The 10,010-nt window shown below is 43.4% G+C and overlaps 1 protein-coding gene across 1 annotated transcript; it reads left to right on the top strand.

Moving 5' to 3' along the window:
• Positions 1 to 320: 320 nt before the first annotated feature.
• On the top strand, positions 321 to 9,496 carry NPY (neuropeptide Y). Its single transcript, XM_059849131.1, has 4 exons — positions 321 to 451; positions 638 to 825; positions 5,971 to 6,051; positions 9,212 to 9,496. The coding sequence occupies exons 2-4, from the start codon at positions 638 to 640 to the stop codon at positions 9,234 to 9,236; spliced, it is 294 nt and encodes a 97-aa protein (XP_059705114.1). The 5' UTR covers positions 321 to 451; the 3' UTR covers positions 9,237 to 9,496.
• Positions 9,497 to 10,010: the final 514 nt, after the last annotated feature.

Genomic DNA, 10,010 nt, shown 5'->3' on the forward strand with positions numbered 1-10,010 from the left:
GAGCTCCGCCGTGCTGCCCGGCGCCCCTTCCAGCTCGGGCGCCGGGCAGCACGGCGGCTCCACAGCTGCAGACTTCCAGGCTCCCACGGCCGCTCCGCGACACTCGGGGAAGGATGCCGATCCCGGGAGCACATCCCGGGGGCAGCCCGTGGGTGGTGTTCCCGGGGCGGCGGGGGCGGTGCGGGGGCTGCGCGGGGCTCGGCACCGCCCGCCCCCTCGGTGCTGCCCGGCCCCGCCCGGCCGCGGCCGCCGTGCCCCTCCCGGGGCAGGGGCAGGCGGAGGGGGGCGGGGGGGACCGGAGCCGGCGAGGCGTGATCGCCCGAGGCCCCTCCTGCCTGCCGGGGAAGCCTTAAAGCGGGCCGGCGGGGCGCGGAGCCCCGCACTCGGGAGCCCCGACGCACGGGCAGACGCGCCTCGCCGAGCCGAGAGCCGCTCCGCTGCAGCCGCCGCCGTGAGTGCCGCGACGGGGCGGGCACGGGAATGGGGATGGGAGTGGGTATGGGAATGGGGATAGCGATGGAGACGGGGACGCGGGGCTGTCCGGGCCGGTCAGGGGCTGCGCTGGGGCGGCCGCGCTGCTCCCGCCGTCGGGGCAGATGCTGACGGCAGCTCTCGTCCATCCCGCCCCGCCGTGCAGATGCAGGGCACCGTGAGACTGTGGGTGTCGGTGCTGACTTTCGCCCTGTCGCTGCTGGTCTGCCTGGGGACGCTGGCAGAGGCGTACCCCTCCAAACCGGACAGCCCCGGCGAGGACGCCCCCGCAGAGGACATGGCCAGATACTACTCGGCGCTGAGGCACTACATCAACCTCATCACCAGGCAGAGGTAGGCAGAGCGGGACGGCAGACATCTCCCTTTCCCGCTACCTGGGCTAATTTTTCCTTGGCGAGGCTCAGGGGAGGAAGGTGGGGTGCCCCCTCACACTGTGCGTCTCTCGCTGCTTTCCCCAAGGACACGAAGAAAGACGTGGTGCACAGATTCCTTTTAGAGAGCAGTGCCGTGTAACCCGGAGCTGAATTTCCACCACCTAAATTGGCAGAAGGGGCAAGGGTGTCAATGCTGCCCCTGCTCTCTCATCCTCTTCTAGTTCTGGCACAGACAGGCTGGCAGGCAGGAGCACGAACAGCGTGCACAGGGAGGGACCCCAAAAAGGGAAGATAACTAACCAGGGAGCTGGAGACAGCTAGACAGGGCACAAGAAGCAGTTTCCCACTTCAGTTGCTGCCACTGACTCCAGTGAAGATTTTGGTGAGAAAAAGTGCCCATTGTGGAGAGGTAGTAGTCCAGATGTTTTGTGGTTTGTAGGCTACTTCATGCAGCTGCGAGTGTCAAAAAACCCCTAGCCCTAACAAAAACTTCCCTCAAGATCAAGAACTCAAGCCCAAAGAGTGTGAATGCAAGCCTCTCTGACTCTAAACTGGCTTTCTGGGTTGACCATCCTTGTTAAAGTATGGGTAAAGGCTCAGCCTGAAATAAAAGGGCAAGTTATTATAAAAAAATCATCTTCTATGATAAAAAAATAATCTGTCTAGTTAGGCTGTGTGATTGATAGACGTTTGCTCTGAGGTCGCGCAATAGTGTGTGACACAGAAGAGCTTTGACATATTTATCTATTGTTTAATATCAAGACCAGATGAAAGGTCTAAAATAAGGCTTTCATTTTTCCCTCTAGAAGTCTGAAGAATTAAATTAGAAGGGTGGCTATCGTGCAACTGAGAGCTTTTTCAGCAAGCCCCTAACATTGTGTGCCACTGCCCTAAGAGCATTAAGACAAGTGAAGGGGCTGATAGAAATACAGTTCTTTGGTTCTGAACTTTTAAAGCAATATTCACAACTGGCTCACATGTGAGGCATGCTTCTGTGTGGCAGTCTGCACTCAAATAACCTTTTGTCTAGATTACTGTTAAAATAATCCAATCCTCAAATTCTGCCTCTGCTGCCATTTTCTCTTGCATGCAATGGGATCTCCAGGCTGGTGTTTCATCCTTTCTTTTCTTTCTTTCACCTCCCTTTTCAAAGGTGGCTCCTGTCCAAAGCAAAGTCATATTTAAAAACAAAAAATCCCAAATCCAAATGACCACCCCTCCCTGTCTCTGTTCAGCCTTCGCTCCAGGTGTGTGCCCTGTGTGCTTGCTTTAATATTGACTGTGTAGCTTTTATTCAGATTTTATTGATTGTAAGTACACAACTCAGAGAGGGAAACCAGTTTCATTCTTTTGTGTGGATTTGGAAATTAACTGAAATAGTTATTGTTTCTGTTGGGTAAAATATAAATTTTGTTCTTTAGATTTTCCTCATATTTCCTACCCACCCTTGTATTTAAAGGGACAGAGTTGACCTGGAAGTACAAGAAAGTTGGCAGAAAAAAGTACTCCAAAGACAACTTTGTGAAACACATTTAAAAGTTGACTGCACAGGTTAACTAAAAAACCAAAGAGGTGTGGTTTTTTTCCACCGTGGTGAATTAACAGTGTAGAAGTAAAGCCATTGCCACCTCCATTTGGAAAGCTTAACTGAGCTGCTGGAGGTTTCATGTTTTGGCAGTGATGCCGTCACCTGCAAAATGAATCAATAACTTCTGAAGCATTTTGGACTGGTCTAAGGATGATTGGTCTGTTTCAGCAGATCTGCTCAAAGTTTTCTCTCTTCTCACAGATTTTTATCTCTGCTTTTTGCGCATGGTACTGCTTGGGAGCCCTGTGACAGGGGGAGGATGAGGTCCAGGGGCTCACCCTGCTCCTTCTGCGGGTGGGTGAGCAAGCTGTGCTCAGCCTCTCACCCAACCTGGTGCCTGTAGCTGGTGAGGTGAAGCAGTAAGAACATGTTGGCAAAGGAGATGAGGAGATTGATGGTTTTTTTCTTCAGGTTCATCTGCCCTGCCTTGTTTGATGTTTTTGTGATTATGAATACCACCACCCTCCTCCCTGCCCCCCCTGGCTCATCTTTCTGCCTTCTGCTTCTGGACTGACTCAAGCATTTGAGTGCCATTCCCCTCTGAGCTACTGTGATCCACAGAGTCTTCACCTGAGCTCAATGAGCTTCTTCTTTCCAGACCATCCTTCTCTTCTTGTATTTAGACCTTGTCCATCTGGCTGTTTGCTCCTTCCCTCCTTTCAAATTCTTCTTCAGATCCATCTCAGCTTTAGATACCAGTGCCTGTCAGCTTTAATACCCCTTTGAGGTTACCTGAGGCAAATGGGTGCTTATATGGTGCAGATCATGAGACCTGTTTCAGGCTTCTTCATTGAGATCCCTGTTCCTTATGTACCAGGTCTTTATAACCTAAAAGAGAGCCCAGCACAGGTGCAGACTGCTGCTCTACAGATGCCTGTGTGTCTTTGGATTAGTTCCACCTTCATTTCCTGAGCTGTCACGTGGTCCTTGCCTCATACCCCTCTACCTCACTGTTCAGGAGGCTTTTTTCAGAGTTCATCTTTACTCTTCCTCCTCCTGCTATTTGCTGCTACCTGTGCTCCCTCTCGCTAACAAACTATCTTTTTTCTTTTGCCACTTGCAGCTTCTCAATGAATCTGTCGCTCTTCTGTGCTGTAGCAAAGCAGTCAGGCCATTCCTGCTGGAAATGGCTTGAACTATAGGCAGGGCAGAGAGTATATTGAAGTGTGTATGACTTGGGCAGTGCTGCTGCTCCTGCTTCATGTCAACACCCTTTAATGGGCACAGGAGCAGATCTCCCTTTGCTTTGGTTTCTGGACAATTTTCTGAATCAGACGCATCCAATTTTCTGAATTGGACGTTGATGGGATTTGAATCCTAACACCAAAGTTTCCATAGGAAGCTTTGAGATTTTGCTGAGCCTGACATACTGTGTCCTTTTTCAGAATAAGTATGTTTACTCCTTAAATCTCTTTGACTTCAGCTGGAGCTGTGGCTTATCAGCATGCCCCAAAGTAGTCCTTGATGTCTCAAATGGAACATAAAAACTGACCGGGTGTTTTCACCTGGCTTGGAATCATGATATTTCAAGTCTTTTAAAACAGCCATGATTTTTGATAGATATGTGTTCCAGACCAAGGAGCAAGGCAGGAAGCAGCTGGAGCAAAGAGGTCTCCAGGCATTTGCATCAAGAAAAAGAGATTGACTCTGTCTGTGACCCCTCTTTAGTAAGTCAGTGGCATGGATGCTTCCCAGGGGCAAAATGACAGGTTAGACAGGAGTCTGACAAAGCAAGACTGGATGTTCTTTGGGCAGCCCAGTTGGTGGCAGTCAGTGAACACCTTGTTCACAGCTTTGCTGTGTGAGGGCACGGTGGGTCCATCTAGCACAGGTAGTGGCAGGGAGTGGCCAAGATGCTGAAGGGACTCATGCAAAATATGTATCTCCCCAACATAGTGGTCCTCATTATTTGAGTGAATCTCTGCTCTCTGGGTGGTTGCTGCCTATTTCTTATTCAGCCAAAACTTCCAGAGAAATTAGTGGAAGTTTTGTCCAAGTGTGAGGCGCTAGAGCAAGTTTTGATTTGTTAAATCAGTTTCTTTAACATAACAGAAAATTAGCTTCCTCCTCAGTTGAAGTCCAGGTCACATCCATATTAATTGGAGCAGGGAACTAGAAAGAAAGAAATCCCTTGGTGGTGATGGAGTGCAAGGTATTTGATTCAGCATCATGCCTGATTGCACTATTGTAATAGCATTTTACTGTGTCTGGCTGGTTCTTTTCAAAAACCTGCTTTCAGTCAGCTCAGATTAAGAAATTTAACTTTCTGGAACTGATGCTTTGTCTTTCTGGAGCACAGGTGATGCACTAAGATGATTAAAGCAATGTAAAAACACAAAGGGTTCAAGAAAAGGATGGAAAAATTAGATATGCTTCCCCTTTTAAGTGCAAATAATAACAGTTAAAACTGTTAGGTTTTTTAAATGTAGTTGGAAGGTTTGGGGGTTTTTTTGGGGGGTTTTATTTTGTCTGGTTTTTTTTTTTTTTTGCTAATCTAAACCACTGGTATGACTGGGGTCACTGGAGAAACATCATGATAATAATGGATAAAATGTTAGTACTTAACTACACCTTTGATTTTTCTGAAATCAGGATTTCACTCAAGCAGCATTCACAAAAGCTGCTAATGTACTTTGTGATCCAGAATGAAATTGCACACACAAGTTAAACTGTGATCTTAATTCTTTCCAACCAAGGGAGTGTTTGCTCATAGGTACTACCCTTAGGCTAATGAATCCTTGTAGTCATGTAAGCAGGCTGCTCATTGCCACTTCTGTTTTCCCAGGAAAAGAGATCAAATTCCTTCTCAAATAATGGAAATTGCAATACTTTTAACTGTTAAGTGATGTACAGAACTCATGATTAAAAAGAAAAAGGCAAATAGAAAGCCAACTGCTGTGTAAATAAAGGACAAAGGCAGCTCCTGATATCCTGTCTAGTTGAAGAAGAACTCTGAAAAAGCAAGTTTTCATGAAAAAGCAAGTTTTCATTCTCGTAGCCACAGAGTTCAAGATAGCTCAGTGTTTGCAAACTACTGTGCTCTGTGTTGGGCAGCCCCAAGTGTGGTGGCTACCTTAAAAAATCTTGCAAAACTTCTGATGAAGGATAAGTATAATCTAAACCAGTGAGAAGGTTCATGGGATGATGGAACTGGGTTTCCAGGCAAGAACAACATACTTGGAAGTCACATCATGCACAGTTTCTTCCCTCTTCCTCCATGCTCTCACCAGTAAGCTGCAAGGTCCTAGATTATCCAGGAGCAGCCATCAAATTGAGAAATATTGAGAGTTTCTCAATATAATAATGTAAAATAATGATGGAAAAATAATAGAAATAAAATAAGAATATACATTTGCTCACATGGCTAAAGCAAATTAAAGTTGTTGGGAAGTGGTATTTATGTCTGCTTAGTTCTTTTTTCCTGAAAAGAAAAAAATCACTAATGGTTCTGTGCTCAGTCTTCCTTTGTAAAAAGTGACATATACAAAAATCTAACTTTTAAAACTTTTTCCTCAGGTATGGAAAGAGATCAAGCCCAGATACACTGATCTCAGACCTCTTGTTGAGGGAAAGCACAGAAAACATTCCTAGATCCAGGTATGTATGTAAGAGCTCATTTGGATTTAACAATAAATATGATTCATAGGGAGAAAACATACCACCAAAAGCTGGTTAATCATGTCCTTAAAAAAACCAAACCTTTAATTCCATTTTTTTCCCCAAGAGATAGCGCCATCTATGAATGCAAGAAGTGCCTTACCAGGTGGGATATAGTCCAAACTCCTCATTTGCTGATTTTGGGAGCAGGCTATACCTGTTATTCAGAGGAGGGGAGGCACTGCCACGATGCTTGCCTCATTCTGGGCATTTTTACACAGAATTATATGCTGATGGCTGAAGATGATTCCTTACATATTAGAGCTCCAAAGATGACATCTTGCTACTCATTTGCTGCTCACACAAGTTTACATTTTTCCCCTAAAGATGTGTAAGTGGTAAATATGCACCTATATTAACTCATACACAAATGCACAGCAGTGACTTTTCTTTAAAATACAGTATTTCACACTGGTTTTGTATCTAATACTTTACAAAGGGGAAAAAAGGCCTTTTTATTTCCATTGCACTTGGCTAAAGTAATAGTGGTGTTTCAAACAACACTGGGGGTTCAAATGAACATAATGTGTTTGTCTAGTTAGGTAATGACAAAGGTTAGCCATTAAGTAAGATACTGTAGTAGTGACTGCAATTTACACAGCTGAAAATTAAGTATGTTGAAAAGGTAAGATGCAGGGGGAGTTTTGGCTCACGAAGGAAAATGCTGGTTTTACTCACAATCCAGCATGAATGAGCTCAGTTTAAGCATTTACTGATTGTCTGGAGTTTGCTGATCTACTGCAGAAATAAATGTTTGATGCAGTTGTCTTCTCAGGAGTCTTCAAACAAGTGCTCTGCAAAGGCTCAACTAGACTAGTTGAGTACTTAAACATAATAGCCTGTAGCACTGAATTTAGGGCATGATCATGAGACTGAAAGGTGTCCCAAAATTCCTACTGCCATCCAGGGAGGTTGCTCATGAGACCTGCAGTTCTTTGTGTAGGGAGAGCCTTGTCTGATGGTTTGATGACTAACCACAGCTGTGGGGATGCAATTTTCTCTGTAGACGCTTATCTGAAAAACTGCATGGAGTGCAGTGAAATGTGTTAGACTATTTTGTGTTTGGTAATGACAAGGGAGAGCCCTCACATAATGGGAAATTTCCACTGTCTTGAATTTGAGGCAACACACAGGGCAGTTACTACTCATACTCTCTAATAGATCTCCCTAATAGTCCAATACTCTCTGTAATTTTCACCCCTTCATCACAAAACTGTATGATTATTATTATTGTTTCAATAATGCTATTTATAACACACCAGGGAGCAAAAATTCATGAGCAAAATAACCAACTAGTCTGCAGTTAAGATCAAGAATTGATGAGCAGCAGATTTTTATTTCTTACCCCCTGTAACAGCACTTTAAACTGAGTATGGTATTTTTCACTCATTGCTGACAGTAATGGGAGTACTGGGAACAATGATGCCTAGTTTCCTATGGATATGTTTTCTAGGATAAAACTCTGTATGGATTCTGAAGCCCACTCTAACTTTTTATTCCATGTGAGGACACAATTAAGTTTTCTTTCTATCCAGTCCTGTGTTTCATGGCATATCAGGAGCTAAACATCTCTAAAATCAGTGTGCCTCTCCTTGACTTGGTTGAAATTGTCCAAAGGGTGTGAAAGCTGGGGAGGAAGTGAGGAGAGGCATGCAGGGCTGGACAGCTGGACACACAGCATGGCTGCCTAAGCCTTCTTCCTGGAGGAAGCCAGGCTGAAGGAATGAATGAAAGCAAGGCTGCTATTATTGCAAACTTAAATTCAGTAAATGTTTTAGAAATAGTTGCACAAAAAGCTAGCTATGGAGCAAATGTAATTTGCACTCAGTGAATCAGTGACAGAGAGAGATAGCTCATGAGTTTGTGGGAACTGAACTTTGTAACTAAACACTGAGATAATGGTAAATGACTTAATTGTATTCAGCTTGACAGGCCTGGTTTGACATTTCACTTTTGCTGACTAAAATATGCCCCAAAAGGTATTCTAGTCTGGGTGTATGTCTGACCATGTAAAGACAGTTTAGAGAGATTCTTTCAGAAGCTAATTGCAAAAAAGGAAGTTAAAGATTAAAAAAAAGGAGGTGCCTTGACCTGAGTACAAGTAAGTTCTTATGACAAATGTGTCATACGCACTTATATGAACAGATATGGCATGTTTCTGATTTTGTCTGTCTTGTGGAGTGATGAGAAAATGTTTAATACTCAGTAACAGGCTGTATATCTCCTGATGCTGCCTCTTTGAAAATTAGGTATCTTACAAAGTACTTATCTAGGTTGCCTCTGTAGTGAATCAGAGGGATGGGCAACTCCAGAATGAGCTTTCCTTCCTAAAATGGGCACGGTCTCAGTTGCCCTCTAAGGTGCCCATGTCTCTGCAGTGACTGTGGAGGCAGATTAGATATTTAGTCAAGAGCTGATGTGCTTTTAGATGGGGAAAAATGATGTCAAATGCATTTCTCCTGGTCTTTTTCAGTGTTCTCCTCCTTGTTACCTTATCTCCTGTATAGACAAAACATCTGTTTGCAAGCAGAGGATCTCTGGATAAAATCCTGCCTTCAGCACCCTTTTTAATACATTTCAAACACTTGATATTGAGCAGTGGAATGCCACAATAATATTTTAAGATGATGGCTTTGAACTTGGGTTTTGTCAAAAGGTGCTTACAGCATGATGTGATTTTGTTAGGCTCAGTGAGTTCTCTTTGGAAGTTGTTTACTCCTGAGTTTGTGTGAAAAATATAGCTTTAAGAAATTTGTATCAAAATGTATCATAGTTTTCTAGCTTAATTTCACTTAGTGCTATTTAATGGCATAAGGCAGCTTTGTAGCTAGTCTCAGCCATGTAAAATGTGGTACCAGGGTAGCAGGATGTACAGGCAAGTTCTGGTACCAATTTTTACAATCAAGTACAGATTTTTGGCAATTCATAATGCATCTGTTTTTGTTGGAGTCACATATACAATCTTCAACTGCAAATATGCATATATATTTCTCACTGCAGCTGTTAATGAATGTTTTATGCCATTTTAACACTGAATTTTTTCAGAGGGGGCTTTAAAATGTGTTTAATGTGGTTTTTTTATTTGTAAAATGTGTTGCAGGTTTGAAGATCCTTCAATGTGGTGATGGGATTTTCAGCACACCTTCAGAACTTTTCCTAGTTTTCAGTTCCACACCTCTGAAGCAAATCATAGCGTCATCCCCAGTGCATGCAGCCATTGTACTGAATTCTGTAGAGTTTCTCTCCTTCGTCATATTTGTATATACCTTTATTTAAATAAATTATTTGTGCATTCCAAAATATAACATACTAAATGAAAACAAACAACCATGTCATTGGTATAACAAAGCATTGTTTTAAACTATTAAAACTGAATTATAACTTCCCTGTAGTGTGGACAACAATGGTGTCACAGTTGTTACAGTAATTACTGTGCAAAGTAAGATAAAGACATCATTTATTGTGGCCTTGGACTCAGCTCAAAACTGTTTAAAATCATTTATCACAGACTTCATAACTTAGGAAAACCATGTTCTGAGAGGTGATTTTTTCAGAGCGGCCATCGTTAAAACTTTAGTGCTTACATTGACAAACGTAATAAAATTAAAGGCATTTTTGAAATGCAAAGGAATAAGTCACTGCTTAATTCTGCTAACTCCTCAAAACTGGTTTGATGCTTGGCTGTAAGCCTGAACTAGTAATTTTAAATGAAACAGATGTTACATCTTTGTTTTGGCAATATGTGAAATAGCAGAAAATAACATCTAAAGTAACTCATAAACCAAGACAAGACTGCAATTATTTGTGCCAGAAAAGAGGCTCCTAATATTGCCTAAGGCCTTGTAAAGGAGCATAGTGATTAATCCCAACCCTTGGGCTACTTGTCTTCTGAGCCTTGC

The sequence above is a fragment of the Haemorhous mexicanus genome, chromosome 1 (genome assembly GCF_027477595.1).
Source record: "Haemorhous mexicanus isolate bHaeMex1 chromosome 1, bHaeMex1.pri, whole genome shotgun sequence".
NCBI classification, from domain to species: domain Eukaryota; kingdom Metazoa; phylum Chordata; class Aves; order Passeriformes; family Fringillidae; genus Haemorhous; species Haemorhous mexicanus.